At 42.7% G+C, this 17,907-nt stretch overlaps 1 protein-coding gene across 3 annotated transcripts in view; it reads left to right on the forward strand.

The window, feature by feature from the left end:
* The window catches only part of SWAP70 (switching B cell complex subunit SWAP70), a 38,257-nt gene extending 26,672 nt beyond the window's left edge, over positions 1–11,585 (forward strand). For 2 of the 3 annotated variants that reach the window (XM_035327022.1, XM_035327024.1), the window contains exons 7-12: positions 617–798; positions 4,301–4,408; positions 5,919–6,085; positions 6,841–7,039; positions 8,620–8,716; positions 9,766–11,585. In XM_035327022.1, the coding sequence (XP_035182913.1) occupies positions 617–798; positions 4,301–4,408; positions 5,919–6,085; positions 6,841–7,039; positions 8,620–8,716; positions 9,766–9,875 (863 nt within the window). In that variant the 3' untranslated portion in view covers positions 9,876–11,585. The remainder of the gene's footprint in view (positions 1–616; positions 799–4,300; positions 4,409–5,918; positions 6,086–6,840; positions 7,040–8,619; positions 8,717–9,765) is intronic. The other variant, XM_035327023.1, reaches the window with a different exon arrangement.
* The last annotated feature ends 6,322 nt before the right edge of the window (positions 11,586–17,907 follow it).

Genomic DNA, 17,907 nt, shown 5'->3' on the forward strand with positions numbered 1-17,907 from the left:
TCCCAGGTCTGAATGATGGTTACTCATCTTCTGCAGGGTGAGGTAGAAGCCTTTGGAAAGCCACTGTTGCCAAGACCATTGAAATATGTACAACGTTTTAATATTTGGAGCTGTGTGCTTCTGTTCACACTGCCCTTTTTACCTGAAGCACGTATTTAATTGCACCAAAGTCTGATGTATGAAGAATTACTTGATGCCAAAATTCCCAAATGAGATTTTTTCACAGCAGTGGCAGATAAAGCATCGACTACTCCTCAGCGTTGCTGTGTATTTCCTTACTTGAATATAAGTAAAAGAGAACTTTTTAAACTGGGAGAATGTCCACTGCTTGTTTGAAATCAATATTGGAATTGACAGAATGCGTTGGAATTGCCTGACCTTGTGGCACATGGACTATTGAAAACTAAGTGTCTTTTACTAGTGGTTTGTGTTGACAGCTAGCCTGATGAGAATTAGGAGAATCAACAAGTTATTTCTGGTTTAAAAATACATGAAAAACAAACCATAAAAACAACACAGGTATTCATTTACCTAGGCTGTCCAGAAAGTTTAGCATTTTTCTTCACTGGGGTTCTCTTACAGTTCCTCTCCCTTTGCCTTGCATGATCCCTTCCAGCCATACAGACCACTGTGAGCCTGCTGAGGGCAGGGAGTCCTCCGCCTCACAAAGAAGCACGCCAAAAACGGAAAGAATTACGCCAGAAGCTGTTAGCGGAGCAAGAAGAGTTGGAGCGGCAGATGAAAGAACTGCAAACAGCCAACGAGAACAAGCAGAAGGAACTAGAGACCGTGAGAAAGGTGGGAGTACAAGCTGCTGACCTTCGCGCTTTAAGCTCCCTCTCTGTGGTTGAGATGGGCTTCTTGAAGTATATTTGGCATCTATTTCCTGTTCAGGTGTTCAGACACATGAAGCAAACTCCTGCAGAGGAGCTGAGCTTATGTCAGCTCAAGCCCCTAAGTAAATAAAATAAAGCCTTAAGCATTGGCTGTAGCAGCTTCTAAGGTCTGATCAAGTGGCTTTTGGGGTTTACTCACATGGCCCAGGCCTTGTGAAGCTGGTGTGAAGAATTGCAACTATGTTGTGGATGGGGTTCCAGGAGTGGAGAATCTAGTTTTGTCAGTTACTCATTGTTGGGTTGATTCTTTTTTTTTTTCCCCTCCTGTTGGGAATGTCTGCCAAAACTGGGGCTTTCCGTTAAGATTTTCTTAGGTAGTTTTTCCAGAGTTGCTGTTTGAAATTGTGTGGAGGAGCCTTTTCACGCAGACGTAGTTTTCAGAGTTATAAATTGAATTTACAGAGAATCCAAAGATGCACATTGATTTTTGTGAGTAGGTATTGACATAATTTTATTATTAGCAGTTTGGGAGAGATTTGTAGAGCTGAGAAGCATACCAACCATTTATAAACCGTTTAAATGTATGTTCCTTGTAACCATTGAATTGACTTCTAGAAACCTGAAAACTGCACTAGAAATTTCTGAGTATTAGCAGGAGACTCTCTCAATAAATTAATTTCCTCGTAGATAGGTTTTATCCGACATCTAACGACCAAGGTGCCTTTGCTGCAGCTGCACGCTCTAACGTAGATTGAGCATGCTGATGGAGCTTTGTGTGTTGGAATAAGTGGTGCCTCTGTAGTAGCTCTTCACGGAGACTTTATTATTCAGACATACTTTCTACCTTCTATTGCTGTGATACCTTGTAGTGAGGAGTGTGTACTGAAATAGCCATGAGTGCCATTAACCTCCTCATTGCTGCCTGACATCTTGGCTGCTGAACGGAGGCCCTGCTGCTAGAGCAGTCCCCATCTATGCTCTATGCTTACTCTGGAGTCTTCTGTTCACCGTCTTCCTAAATCTTCCTAAACTCATTCTTTTTTTTTTTTTTGCATTCCCGTTTAGGACAAATCTGCCTCAGTGCCTGAGGTTTTCCTAAATGAAAAATGCTAGATAAAACACTAACTTATTTGAAGAAAAAAGCAAAAAACAAACAAACAAAAAACCCACTACAAATATTGTGAGAGCGTGTTAGAGGTGGTGAGTCTGGAAAGCAAATGCAAATCACCCAAAATGTATCTTTGCTTTGCCAGTGGGGAAAACGTTTTTTATTTCATTTTAGCACCTCTATTCTACCATGCGTGTGAGGTTCATAATGCAAAATATACTTCCAAGGGTAGCCTGTGTTTACCTACAAGTTACTGGTAATAACGCCTGTTAACAGAAATCATAAGGATGGCTTTCTGTGTTGAGTTTACTTCCTGGAGAGACAGTGGGAGAAGATGACATGAGAGCAACCCCAAAGGAGCAGTAGGATGTTGACAGGTGCCAGGGAGTGTTGCTGAAATCACAACAGGTAAACTACAGGGAGGAAGATAATTTAGTCTCTGAATTATTGGGGAGCTGCTGGAAGAATTTAAACTGTTTGGTTTTTGTTGTTGTTGTTTGGTTTTGGTTTTGTTTTTTAAAAAGTAATCTTCAAGGAAAAGGCTTTGTAAATGGCTCAGGAAACTGTAAGGTTGAATTTGCTCCTGATGGCTGAGGCCAGCACTTGCATAGCAGCTGCCAAAGTGCATCCCAAGACTGGCTTTTGTCTTGATAGCTCCTGCACTTAAAAACTTCAGAAGAATAAGCTCCTTTGTCTAAAATAGTTGTTTTTCATATCTTGAAATGTAATTTATGATATGCACGCTGAATAGACTGAAAGGTAAGCTTTTTGTACCCAGAGAGCATGCACAAGCCCTGTGTACTCTTTCAATTTGAAGTCCTGACTAGACCTCAGGGACTGTGCTAACTCTTGCTGCAGTGATGTGTTCTTGTTGACAACCCCCCACTCCCCCGGCCAGTTCTCACATTTTGCAACTTTTCCCTAGTTGTCATGCTAGCCAGCAACTGATGTGCTCTGACATGAACTAAACAGGAAACTGCTGATAAGAGATAAGAGTGGACAAACGTGTATGTTCTTGTTGAACTGACTGGCAAAAGCCGAGCACCCACTCTGGCTGGTTACCGCAAGGGGTCATTTGCCATCTCAGTTCAGTATTGGCAATGTTTATTGATTTCCTTCCCCAGCTTCAAATTAAAAAAGGAAATTTCACTTAAATAGCATCTTAGGTTTGACCCCAATTATATGCTTACCACTTACGGAAGAGGAATAATACTGCTAAAAGACTGGTAGCGTAACTTTTAACCTTTCAAAGGAGAACGCTTCTGTGCTATGTTCTATGGCTTAAAAAGAGAAACTAGGAGCCTTCTTCCCTTCTCCCCATCTATCTTAGGCTAGAATGGGATTAGCACTTAAAGGAATTACTTTTGAGATTTGGCTTGGCAGTTTTAGTTGTTTAGGGCTCTGATTAGTTCACGTAGGTGTGTGAGAGGAAAATGATTTAAGTGTTGGACCTTCCCAAATACTGAGCAATGATGGATGTCCCTCTCACACGGAGGGGCTGTGGAAGCACAGTCACCAGCCTGGCATACAACACAAGGGTGCTTGTTTTCTAAAGAATCTGATCTCTGGAAAAATCTGTGAAGGAATGATTTTGTTTTCAGTACTGTTAATGTTTTGACTGGTACTTGTACGTTTCTAACATTCTAAACATACACGCTATTGAAGCCTAGATGAAAGGAAAAAATGCAATGGCTATCTCTTTATTTGCAAAATCAAAATGCAAAAAAATGTTAAATGAGTTGCAAGAAGTCATGACACCAGCAGCTGTTCACATGTCTGTAGTTCTGAGGATATTTCCCCCCCAATAATCTCATTTACCTTACATGACCATTTAGGGGGTGTTAAAGGGATGTGATTCACGTTAGCACAATTACTTTATTATAGTCAACCTTCGTGGCACTTCTGCCTTCCCATGGCAATTTAGTATGTCTCACTTCTGCTTCTGTATGAACACTATATAGGCTGTCATGTTTTTGCTGTTGTTGTAACTCTTGTGCAGTCCTGCCTGCCTGGAGTGTGGTTTTCTGTAATAGCTTTTTTATCCTGTATGAGATAGAGAAGGAAGTACAGTCATTTCTAATGGTTTTGCAAAGTAGTACTCACAGGAAACTTGGAGGAAATCTGATAATTGATTTTTCATTTGTAAATTGAAAATGGTCTTGCAATAAGACTGAAAATTATATTTGGAGATTGACAGGAACCTCTGAGAGTTTTAAAAAAACACAGTTGGCATTGTAATACTTTTGAAAGCTTCCCTTTTTAAAAAATAAAAATAATCAAATTCAATTTCCCCCAAATGGCTTCGTTTTTACAAATTGTTTTTTCCTTCTTTTCTTGATCCTTCTTTCTATTCCAGCAACTGGAAGCAGCAGCTGCACGTGCTGCAGAGGAGGAAAAGAAACGACTTCAGACTCAAGTTGAATTACAAGATCGCTTCAGTCTGGAGCTGGAGAGAGAAAAAATGGTGAGTAGCACACATGGCTTTTTGCTATAATTTCACACAGTGAGCAGTGCTTTCAGCAATGACTTCCCTCATAGGCAATCACTGAAAGCTTTCAGCAGAACTTGCAGGAAGTTGAGTGCAGTCTGCATTACATTTACGAGAGACATAAAATATATTTAGTAGTGAAAAAAGAATGGAAACAGCCTGCCTACAACTTGTATAGCATTCAGAGCTCAAATATTACTGGCAAATCATGAATAGACTGAACTGTTTACCAGATAAAACACAGACTGAAGTTATCGTTGCAGTTTTCAGGGATGAAGAACTTGAGACTGGTATGTGCTATATGAATATACAAAATGAGCAAAGGTATAATGAAAGTGCATTTTAGGAATTTTCTGCGTTGATTATATTCTCCAAACTGTTCTTTTTTTATACTGTTTGTTCTTGTGTATTTATACACATGCAACGTTAAAAAAACCCGCAGCTTTAAAATGCTGTTATCATACCAAGGATTTATAAAACAACTAATTTCTGATCTTCAAGGGTTTTGTTGGGTATAATAGGCTCTTCTGTCGGCTGCAGAAAAGAAGTAGAAATAGGCTGATGTCATGGAACATCTCAGGACAAGTGCACGTGCAGTGCTACTGTATGGGATGAGTGTGAATTCTTGAATACACTCGCTTTCTTGGTCAGCGGGATTTAGGTTAGCTGAGGGAAAGCAGTCCACTGAGCAATGGAGCAGGACACGCCATCCTCTCACACTTGAAACAAGCTTTTTTTTTTTTTTTTTTTGCTGGTGCTTACCTTCTGTGAAGTAAATGTTACATATTACTAAATGCTGAGGCTTTGGTGCTTTATCCCCCCTCAGTTCAATGACAGTGTGAGCCAAAGAGGAGAACGGTCGGTTCTGGTGCCACAACACTCCTAGATTCCCACTCTGGTCAGTGAAACGGGAAATCGGATCAGAGGCTGAATGACCATGGGCATTCAGCTTCTCTTTCACCTTCCTCTAGCACTTACCTTACTTTTTTTGTTATAGTTGCTCTTCTCTTAGCAAAGCCAACATCCCTAGCTGGTGTCCAACCTTTGACGTCTCAAGTTGCAGTGCCAGCATCCAGATATGTGTGAAATATGCTACTGCCAAGGGAGGACTTGCCTGAGGAAACAAGTTGAGTGTGATTAAATGAGCTTGATCTTTGTGTCTAGACACTCTACAACCTTTTTCTTCCTTCAGTTCAGTGTGTATTTGTAAATTAAGTGATGTGATCAAACTGATTGAAGATAGGTTTAAACCACTGTACAAATCCTGTGCAGCATGCAGTAGGCCAATCTAAGTGACCACTGTTTTTTTTTCCTTACTTTCTTAGTTACACAGCTACAAATCTTGACTCCATTTTATCAGTTTTGCTCTGCAGGTAACAGGAAAAGGTCTCTCTGAAAGTGCTGTCAGAGAGAAACCTGGTAATTCCTTCAATGTTGGAAACCTGAATGGAATGGTAGCTCACGTGTCCTCAATTTACTTTGCTAGGTGAGACAAAAAATGGAAGAGCAAGTTGCTCAGAAGTCATCTGAACTGGAACAGTACTTACAGAGAGTACGTGAGCTGGAAGAAATGTATAAGCAGCTACAGGAAGCTTTGGAGGTCGAAAAACAGGCACGTCAAGACGAAGAAACTGTAAGGAAACTTCAAGCCAGGTATGCATTTTACCTAGTAGTGACTTATTTCTGTTTCACTGCAATATTAAACTGTACTCTACTTTTAAAGATTGCTGAGCATTACCACTGCTAATCGAAGCCTATATAAAAACCATAAATACCACCTTTAGCCTTCAGATCCTAAGAAAAAAAAAAATCTACCATCTTTGCACTTAAAGCTCGTCTTGCCTCCCAGCAAAGTGTCCAAAATGCAAGCAATTCCAGAAAAGCAGGCTCTTTATGATGAAAATAATTTCATCAGGCCTGTCCACGCATCCAGAATTGAGATCACTCTGTACAAACTTCCAGTTATGCTTTAATAAAGCACTAACTGTAAATATGACTCACTGTTATGTTTTATCACAGGTTTAAATTTTAACTGATAAAAGGTTAAGTCTTCTCTTACTCATATGGGCTTTGTTTAGTGTGATTTCTTTCTTCATGTAGTCAGTCCTCCCAAGACAGTTAACTCATGCATGTTTGTTTCTTCTGTGGTTTTCGGTGTTGTGCATTTGCATTATTGACTACATTTCCTGAATAGCCCTTTGTAGCAGTGAGTCTGCTTGCACTTCTGGCATGATTTTCAGTGTTACCCTGAATACAAGCCAAGAAGCAGAATTTTTCTCCCTCCTTCCTGAGTGTTTTTTTGTTTGTTTGCTTTCCCCTCAATAATTAGCTTGGCTTTCCTCTGTGTATGCTACACGATGGATACAGCTTATTTTAAAGTGCAGTTAACATCACAATCCCCGTTGCAGATTACTGGAAGAAGAGTCAGCAAAGAGAGCTGAACTGGAAAAATGGCACTTGCAGCAGCAGCAGACCATTCAGCTGACAGAAGCAGAGAAGCAAGAGCTAGAAAACCAGAGAATGATAAAGGAACAGGCTCTTCAAGTTGCTATGCAGCAACTGGAACAGCTTGAACTGGAAAGGAAGGAGGCCCTTGAGCAATATGAGGTGAGCTGTTCTGTTTACCTACCTCTCATGCTTAGCTGGATATGCAGTAGTTCAACTGAATTTGAAGTTCGTCCATTTCATGCTTGTTTAAGGATTAATAAACAAAGGATTCTTAAGCAGAGCTAGAATAGTTATGTCTTTTTTTTTTTTCCAAAGACCAGTAGATATATCTGAAGAAGAGGACGGGTTTCAGACATACCCTGCGCTTTATTACTTTATCCCAATTCACATGCAAGCCAGCTTGATCATATCCTGAAATATTCTATATACACTTGTCTTCTGCTATAGACTGACTATCCATGTGCACTCCCGCTGCTGTCATAACCCAATGCCTTATACTTCTAAATTAGTTATCCTTGCAATGTTTTGCTAATGTAATGGGGCAATATTGTCTTCTACAGACAAAAATTGATGTGCTATTGTAAGCCCTTGCTCCTTAAAAGGTCTTTTAAGGTATTTTAAGGCATGGAATTATGTCAAGGATAGCTAGGAATTAGTCCAGATTCTCAAATGGGTAGCAATGCCTGGTGCCCCAAGTGCCAGGGCTGTTCTCTGTTCACTGAGTGTTTTTGGTGTAGGCCAGTAGCTGTGTTCATGGAATAAACATAAAGAATTTATCAGAATCCAGTGACTACAGGGACTGAATTTCTACATACTTCCTATGGCTTGGGAGGTATTAGTCCTGCATCTGTTTAGGTCAGGAAACAAAACACAGCTAGATTTCTGTTTAACCTGGGGGTGTGTTTATGCTCTCTTCTGTGCCCTTGGAATGAGTTTCTGTGAAGGACAAACTACTGAGCTGTCTTGACCAGCACAGAATACTGCGACTACAAGAACAGGCCCAGATGGAGTATTTTTTTTGCCCATTTTACAGCTGTTGGTTTGTTGGTGTTACATCTGGCACAATCGGTAGAGTTGCTTTCAGAAAACACTCAACTTTTTTTTTTAGATGACATCTCAGGTTTTTTGTACATAAAATAAAATACCACTGTTATCTAGACATCTGGAATACATCTACTGTTATCTAAGCATCTAGAATATGCTACACTTACAAAACAAACAAGAAAATCAGAAGAGAAATGGTGGAGTGGGTCAGTGTGAAAATTGATGTAAGATTTTAGAAATCGTTAAACATTCTAGTCTTTCATTTGCAATTGACCAAAGGACCAATTTAGACAGAAGAATACATCTTCTGTGCTTGGGCTGTCAGCAGTGGTCCATTTCCTAGCTTATGTTTTATGATTTCTTATAATGTCCACTAGAAGGTTGTAGATCAGAACAAGGTTCTAGATAGTCTCTAATTTGAAACTATAGTTTGTGTGTGTTTTCAGCCTTCATGAAGTCTAGCCCTATCTGTGCAGCTAGACAGTCTTATAAAACAAGGTTTGAGGGCTTGCTTTTATACCCTTAGTGACTGACTAGGTTAGTTAAAATGTTAATCTGAAATGAAATGATCCTGTCTGTACTAAACAGAGGGTGGGCTGACATAGCATCGTATGGTCTTTAGGTTTAAAAGGAGGCATTGTCTTTTATATAAATTAAGTTGTTCTTGTTTGCAAATGGGCTGTATTTTATTTCAGGAGGTTAAAAAGAAGTTGGAAACAGCAGCTAATAACACCAAGAGTTGGAAAGATAAAGTAGCTCATCATGAGGGATTAATTCGACTAATAGAGCCAGGTATGTTATCAACAGAAAAATAACAAAAACACTGCATTAATTCCATCTTGCATACTTGCATCATCTAGCTGTTTATTGAAGTCTGCCTTTTCTTGTAGCTTACTGGTTTCACTACAGCCTATAACTACTACGTTTGTCAGAATTGCTGATCATAATAGGATCTTCCCTCAGAATGGTAGAATTGCTCTGCATTCAGAACCCAAATAGAGAAAAAAGCTTGCAACTCTGCAATATAATGCATTATGAAGACACTTGGCAGCAGACCTTCAAAATACATTTTGTGCAGTATAGTGTAAGCACTGAAGTATCTTTACTGGTAAGATTAGTGCCCCCTGAGGATTTGGTTTTCTTTGAAATAAATTTGATGATGATGGTGGGAACAAATACAGGCTCACAGTTGCTTGAGAGAAGGATTAATTAGTATTAAAGCCTCATACCTAGGATGTGTTGAAATCTGAGCAAAATTAAACATACGAAACTTTCAAGTCTTTACTGCTAAAACTATTTATTTTTTTAAAAAAATTATTTATTTGTAAACAACACAAGGATCTACCTGAACATTGCATTTTTGGGTGTTTAATGCAATTAGCCTAAATGCTGATTGCCAAAACCACAAAGTAAAGATATCTAAAATATTTACTGGATTTTTAGAAAAAGTTTAACTTTTTCACTTAATTAATGCCCTGCTAGCCTTACAGGAAAGTATCTTTGTGATGCTGTGCTGGAGAGATTGCTTTCCCTTAGGAACATCTCTAACAGCAAGAATAACGGGAGCCAGTTACTTCTATACAAGTATTTTGCAGGGGAATTAGAGATAAAGATGCCAAAGATGGCAGCAGTTGAGAACTTCTCACACTAAGCACCTTCACTGACTGTGTCCCAGGCATTCCTCCCTCCTCAGTTAGGCAGGCCACCTTTGTGAGGGATTCCAGTCACAGAAGAGACAGCGCTTATCGAATCATCCTGTGGCAACTCCAACTCCACCGGTGGTGTACGAGTGATGTTACTGTTGGAAGCACCTGTTTCAAGTCTTGCACTTTGTCTTCCAGGTTCCAAGAATCCTCACTTGATCACAAACTGGGGCCCGGCAGCTTTCACTGAAGCAGAACTGGAGCAAAGACAAAAGAGCTGGAAAGGGAAGAAAGCCACCTCTGAGTAACAATGGTAGCTGACACACCATTTGCGAATAGAAGCCCACCTTTGTTCATTCTGCTTTGCACAGAACAGCTCATTATTGCTCTTTTGAAGATCTTAGTTTACCCAGCAGGGTGGGCCTTCCTAAAAAGGAAATGCCATTTACCGCATAGGAGTGTCTCCTAAGAGCTCAGTAACTGTAATGCGTGGTGTCTGGCAGTACTGGCTGTTTTCCCTCACGTTTTTAGATACTTGGTTCTTTTATACAAAACGTTTCAACTCAAGATTTTTAATCAAATGTAGCCTGTGACAGTATTGTTTCCATACTAGCCTGTAACAATCTGATAGCATCTAACCATTCACGCAGCATCATTTTCCTTCCAAAAAGCAAGGGAAGCAATTGTTATATTTGTTCATTTGAGCCCAGGCTAAGTCAATCCTGAAGGCTCTGTCCAACTCTGAGGCAGAGCATTACCTTTCCTTCCTTTTAGTCTCCTTTCTCTCTGTGCCTGTTGCTCTTCACATGGGGGGTTAGTGCTTAATATCTTCTTCCTTACCGAGAGTAGGCTGACATCACCAGGTGCCTGTTGCTGCTGTTTCCTGGCTGGTCTGATTTTTGTGTCCTTTGTTTGCAGGAATCCAAACAAAAGAATTGGAGATAGGTATGTTCAAAATGCTGCTGTAAAACGGTTGGAAAAAGCAGTCATGCAGGATTGAGCTTGTTACTGCCTCGTACTTGAGAAGTGCTTAAAAAAATAAGAACTTAGAAAACCATAATGCTTTTGTTCATGGTTTAAAAGATACAGTTTTGACTTATAGATTTCTGGAGTGGATGAATGGAACTTGATGGTATGTACAAGCCTTGATGCAGATGATATTTGGCCATGTTTATGCAAGAAATTTTATACAATTACCATTGCTGTAGATGCAGCTCTCTGTTTTGTCTTATTCTTTATTGGAGGCCAGATTCCAAAAACGTAATGCAAGAGGAAGTCCTGCCTTGCAAAGAGCAGGTGCCCCCTGAAGTGGTTTGTTAATTAGCTTTGACCTCTGTACATACCCAAAACATGGAAAACCATCTTTTAGCACGTGGTTTTTAGTTACAGCTAAACGTTATTTGTAGTAAATAAAAAATAACTGTTTCTAACGGATAACCAGTGCATTTTATACACCATTGTGATACTCAGCTCTCAGTAGAGCAGAAGCTGTACAGAAACAAACTTCGGATTTGGAATTCCATTGCATTTTGTTTGCCTGTTAACTAAGACTCACTCAAATACTGAATCATGGCAGTCATTTAGTCTTTGGTTATATTTTTATACTAATTGAAATCTGTAATGTTTTGGTAAATGGAGTACTGATTAGAATGGAAGGTAAACTGAGGCTCTTCCTACTTGTATTTACTGTACAGGGCAGCAATAGTTCCTTGAGCTTGCTAACAAGGCATTTTTAAAATTGATTTTGTTTACAATGAAATGTGAAAAATAAACTGTAATGGAAATACTAATGTATACATTGATAAACTTTGCTAAAGGAGGTGGAACAGTATTTATAACTACCCAACACCTTTTATGTGGAAAGAAGAAGGTGCCTCGGGGCTAAAACTTTTTAATTTTTCTAACAGTCTTTATTTTGGACAAATATTTTTTAAAAAACACCAAATGATGCATGTTTTCATATTTTTTACTGTTCTTTAGAATTGGCTATTTAATAAAGTAATACAAAGTCATTTACATTTCTGAATGAACTGCTGGCTTTTTGTACCGGTTGCTTTTGGGTTTCTTTTTGCATCAGTTTCTTTCCATGTTAGTGGAACAAATACACCCTTAATAGTATGATCAAGGGGATTTGGGTTAAAGCCATAACGGCAGTAGGCATAGAGACAGTATATATTAAGAACAGCGCCACTTACGTGAGAATCATTACACTCTAAGCCATATTAAATATGAACATATTTGAGACAGCAGCACTCAGTAACAGTATTTTGAGGGTGCACTTTAGGTAATTTCTGAAACGCAAAGTGTGGCAGATGGGAAATTAATTTATACTTCCTCTTATCAGTGAGTTAATGAAAATGGCTGCAGTGAGGGTATGAGGGCACACGTAGGCAAAACAGGCCCTTAATTAAAATGTCATCCACATACAGACTTCATTTTTTCTTAGTTGCTGTTAGAGGAGGAAATGAGCCAAATCTCCTGTAACAGTTGTTCTCCCCACTTGCTCTGACAAATTAAGAAAACACTTTCTGTGAAGTGTGGCACAGTAAAGGGGGGGAAGGGACTTAAAAGCTGACCAATTGCATTTTGAGCAAAACATTCCACTTCAGAGTAAGTCCATTAAAGCTACACCCCAACCATACTGTTAAAAGAGAGAGCCGCGCTCTGAGTCAGTCACCACAGCTCAGGAACCAGCGCAGCACGGAAAAAAACCACAGCCCAGTGGTGCATGATCAGTTCTGGTGACCCCAGAGGTTACAGCATGCTTACACCAAGAGAGAAATAAGTCCGACTGGGGGAGGTGATCCTCAATGAAATGTGATGCTAAGTCAGCCTCTGGTCCATCCCTGAAACATGCCTAGCAAACTCTAGTGTTGCTCTTGCACAGCAGATTTACCTGTGCAGAAACCAGTAGGATGCTGCTGCTTCTGTTCTTGACGACTCAGTACGATGCGCTCGAAGGCCTAATCCTGCCTGCCCAGTTCTGGTTTACCTTCTGCTGATGGAAGAACACCCTGCAAAACAACACAGTAGCATGCTTCTTTTCTCCCAAGGCATGACAGGATTTTGCTCCGTGACCACTTAATGGTGCTGGTGTATGAGACTTCTACCTTGACTCATTCCCAGACTGCACCAGGCAGGTTTCCAGCAACTCTTATTACTGCAGTTTACCTTTCCTGCATGCACAGCCACAAAGGCAGAGCCTATATGGTGCAGCAACATTGTGTTGGGCCACTATCTGTATCCTGGGGAGTTCCGGGGGGTGGAATGTGAGTGGGGAGATTCAAAACAAAACAAAACAACAACAACAAAAAAAAAAAACAAGTAAATGTTCAGTCTTGCAGTTCCTTCTGGAAGAGTAGCCACACCATCTATCTCAGTACAAGTGAGCCGAAAATTGCTCTGCACTTGCTCTGAATTTTATCTTAAATAAAGCCTTTTCTAGGTAAACATTTTTTGAGAAAACAAATGTGTGGCTGACACACCAGTGGGTACCCCCCAGGAACAGAGAGAGCCATGAATTCTTTTTGTCATGTAGCACAAAGCAGTAATTTCGTACTTGCTAGGTAAAGGAAGCAAAAGAGAGGGATTAAAAAGTGCCATAAATTTGTCACTAATGGAATGAAAAACTCCTGCAACACAGGAAAGATTTTAGTCCCCTCCACCCCTTCAGCTAGGGCCTTTCCAACACTGGCTGCACCCTGACAATTAGTTAATAACTGGGGCTGTCTTTTTTTTTTTTTTCTTTCTTTCTTTTTCTATTTTTTTTTTAATCTTTTCAACTCACGGTGGGAGGCCCCAGACCTCCCTGGCTGGCTGTACCCTGCTGGGACTTGGGAGCAGGCTGCCCGCGGGGCCTGGCCGTGGCGGCAGGCGGCCCTTAGCAAACCGGGGCGGCTCTGGGGCCTGTCTCATATTTGGACTTCAGCTGCCATCTGGTGGTAGCTCAGCCCTTAAGCATCTCAGCTTCCCCAGCTAGCATTAGTAACAGCAGTTCTACGCTGTGACCGTCCTGAGACGGTGAAAACCATGACCCTGCTTCATTCCTCTTCAACAACTCCAACAGACCTTTACAAGAGCAATGATGTACAGTGGCCGAAGAACTGCTGAGTGACCCAGTGCTGCTGTATTACGATCACCTTGCTGCCATCGCCATGGTCTGCCATCCTCGACTTTGTGAGCTAATTTGGATCTTCTGTCATCTCAGCTCCGTGTACATGATCCCAGAGTTGTCCTGGGGAAAAAAAAAAAGCTTTTACAATATGAGTGTTACCATTAGCTGAGGTTAAATATGTTCAGAGCCTTAGAGCTAAATCACAAACATTAAAACAAAACAACAACAAACAAACCAACCAACCAACCCACCACGGTACTGAGGAAGGACGAGGCATGCAGATATATCATTCAGTGAGCTCTCAGCTGCAGTGCAAAGCTGACGCTGCCATATGGCTCTGCTACAGAGTAAGGCCAGGGTCAAGGAGAAGCATGTAAGGAAGGTTGCTTGCCTGTAAATAAGGTTTTCCCAGATACCTCATTTATCCTTTACCCTCACCCTGTTGTCGCCCATCCTATTGAACACTGCTCATTGGCATGCAGGATAAAAATGCACTTTTAAAAAACACTTTGGGGCTCCCCACCTGGCAGGATAAGCAGCCATGCAGCACCTTGTCTTAGGGACTCCTGTTACTGGTAACGTGCCCACAAAGTACTTCAGGAGTCCCAGAATAAAACAAAAATAGAAAGTTTGTAACACTACACTAGGTAGTAACTTTTACACTCGGAGTCTCACTGTGCCTGTTAACCAGTTGGAAACACCAAGGAAGCAAAAGTACAGAAGAGCATTATCTGTGTCAAAACCAGGCAACCTTTGAAATAATGGCAAGGCCAGCGGTTGTTTTAGCACTTAAAATGAAAAGATTTGGAAAGTGGTGGTTGCTTCTCACCTCCAAAAGATACTAAAATTGGAACAATATGATAGAAAACAAAAGATAAAAACATCCTGAACAGCCTTAGAAGGAAAATTGAATGACCCCTACAAGCACAATCCTAGAAAGGCCCCTTGATGAGAGCCCCTCTTGCCCCTGATTTCTCATATTTAGCCTAATGGGCAGAGGTAATGTAAAAGGACATGAGCAGCTACTCAGACAAAAAGCTGGTGACTGGCTGGGCAGAATCATAGAATCATTAAGGTTGGATAAGGCCTCCAAGATCACCTGGTCCAACCATCCCCCTACCACCAATATCACCCACTAAACCATGTCCCTAAGCACAATGTCCAGCCTTTTTGGTTGATATGTTGATAAAAAGAAAACAAAGCAAACAAACAAAAAAACAGAACAACTGCCCTCCCATTTTCCCTCTGGCCACTATTTTCAATTCATTAAAAAAATCAAACAAGCATGCAAAATAACCCATCCTTTCTACTTTCATCAGTGTGCTCACTGCTCACGTAGCTCTTCTGCCTATCAAAGGAACTTGCTCTAGCACCAGCTTCATACACTGTTAGAAAATTAGTAGAGCTGCTTGCCACAGTTACACCACGCATAACTGGGCCTCGTATCTTCACGCAGGAACCTGTCTGCGGTTATTCCTGTTGCCTGTTTTCTAAGCACACAAGTGATTTGCTCGTGCTGACATGGGGAGCCTAGGAGGGTGTTTTTGAGTATGTATGAGTGCAATTTGCACAGGCTTGTGTTGGTTGCTCTTAGCTGTAGTTGAACAAGGAACCTGTGTCCTTTCACCTAACCTGACCAACGTCTAATTAGAACACACGGATATCTCAGATGGGATTTAAAACTTGAACATTGCTGTGAGTTTCAAAAGCCCCGGCTTCCCCAGTGTTGTCATTTATAAGCTGTTTCAATGCCTACCAGAGTACAGGGGTTTCTCTTTCTGCTCCAAAGATGCTCATGATGCTCATCTCTGACACATCGCACAAGTGCTGGGGAGTCCATGTCCTCTGGGGCACTGGTACCTCAGCCCTGTGTAAAAAAGGAAAAAGCATTTAAAAAGATGTTTAAGGACAGACTCTTCTTAGAAACCTTTAGAGATTCCTCTTATGGCATAGCCTGGACTGAAATCTTCAATTTGGAGGAACCTGAGGTTGTGTTTTCCCATCTGCCTCCTTTGCCAGGGACACATTGGGCTGTTCTGCTTTTTCCCAGCCATGAAGTCAACTGCCACGTATGCCTGTGAGGGAGGAGCATGCCCCATTTTGCAGCTGAATTTCCCCTGACTGCTGCCCTTGCCAGATAGAATATGTTGGCCCTGAGCTGCTTTGTCCCAGAGAGAAGCCACAGAAAGGTGGGAAATGATACTAGGGAGGCACAGCCTGCTGTAACACAGGTTCCCCCCGAAAAGCTGAGTGGGGCTGCAGGGCCTGCACACTTGGTGTGGGACTGATCTCTGCAGGCACGCAGGTGGCATCTTCTGCATTTTCTGCTTTGTATTAGCATGGACTTTGCCTGCCTGCAGGGGCTGCAAATGCCCAGTGGGTTGCTGCTGGCCCACGGAGCAGCCTGGGCAGATGAGGTGCCAGAGATGACGGTCACTCCAAGCTGCCATGGCCCTGCAGCCCCACTCCCCAGGTGCCTGCTGGTGGCACAGTCCTACCCACAGAGTCCCCAGGCACCCCTCTGGGAGCCACCATCCCCTCGTGCTGGTCCATGCAGGCCTCCCCTTGGCTTAAACCCAGCATGAGTAAGTAAAGGGCTCTCCATACTTCCTCTGTGCCTGTTCTCGCACTGTGTAGAAAGCGGAGGCAGTGAGGCATAAATCACATAGATGACTGGTTGCTGGTCTTGCCATGTAGCCGGACACAGTCATGCTTGCAAAAGAAACTTGCCTGCTCGTGCTCCCACATGCTCTCTTCTCTCTCACCTTTACATATGGTAAGAGCCAAACCAGCAACTGCTCTGAGGCTTCCTCCGAGTGGGAAATCTTCCCTGCCAGCAGGAAAAGATCCAGAACACATATTCCTTGAAACTGTGTTTCCAAGGGATAAACAGCCCAGGGCTGGGCACTGGCATGGAGCACAGCATGGGAACCAGCCTGGCAGAACAGCTCACTAAAGGAAAAGGGAAAAAGAAAACCACGCTGGGTGCCACATGCCCTCACCAGGCCAGGGGGCTCCCTTGGCATTTCTGCTCTCTGCAGAGACCACACCAGTCCTGCACGGCTTTGGCGACAGTTCTGCCTCTGTTTCCCCTCTTCACCCAGCTCTAACCAGTCACTCCTACCGATGTCCCTGCTTGTCCCTGCTGCAGTCTACCTACCAGCGTACCAGTTCGCAGGCGGTCGCCACGCAGCAAACCAGACGTGCTTTTGCAGTGTACCGGTGCCATTTTAACAGAGCCCTCCTGGGCCCAGGGCAGCACACACTGAGCGTGCGCCATCTCTGGGCTAGCGGTGTGGCACAGCCACTCACTACTCTTCCAGCTCTCCATTCTTTTCTCCCTTTAGCCTCAGCCCTTCTGACTAGCCCTGGCTCCCTACGTGCTGAAGCAGGGCGAGAAGACTGACAGAGTTTTTCCAAAGCCCCCGGCTAGTTCTGGGACCCGCAGCACAGGACTCCGCCAGCTCCTGCCCCGGCAGGCCGGCCAGGCAGCTGCAGCTGCTCCCCCGGAGACGGGGAGAACAATAAGAAATACCAGATCTGCCGCAGGAATGCGGGAGATACCGTGGCGGGGGGCCCTGGTGAGTCTGGGCAGGATTTGCTCACGGCTTGGACGTCAACCAGAGGTTGCCACTTGAGCAGCCCTGTCGTCAGGCTGGGGTGGCCTGGGGGATGCTCTGCGGGGCCCTCCCTGCCGTGGCCCCCACTGGGCGCTGGACGCCAGATGGCAGCCGGACACCGCCGCACGGCCCTCCAGCAGGCACGCCGAAAACAGCTCGCAAGAGCAAAGCGTCTCTTCTGCAGACTTGTAATTAATCACATCTGTGGATCCTGTTTTGAAAGGCAGATTCACACAGATGCGGTACTACGCGAGTGTTTTACAGCTGAGCTGGTAGCAAGCTTTGAGCTGCGTCACTTGTGTACGTGCAGCAAAACACTGCTAGTGCACAAAGAAAAACTCAGCCTTTCTGTGCAAGGAAAGCACGCGTAGCACTAACCCCAAACCCTTTCTTATGGTTCATATGACTGACTTCACCGAAAAAAAGGCAAGGAGAGCAAAAACCAGGGAGATTATGAATGAGGAGGCTGTCAGCTCACCCAGTCATCGCTTGGTGGGCTTCCACCTAACTGCAAGGGCTGAGGAGCAGCAATGCATCTCACCCCTTCGCGCACACCGGGCACATCAGTTATCTTGATTTATTCAGGTGACTGAAAGCAAGGTCTTG

This window comes from Oxyura jamaicensis, chromosome 5 (assembly GCF_011077185.1).
Source record: "Oxyura jamaicensis isolate SHBP4307 breed ruddy duck chromosome 5, BPBGC_Ojam_1.0, whole genome shotgun sequence".
Taxonomy (NCBI): Eukaryota; Metazoa; Chordata; class Aves; order Anseriformes; family Anatidae; genus Oxyura; species Oxyura jamaicensis.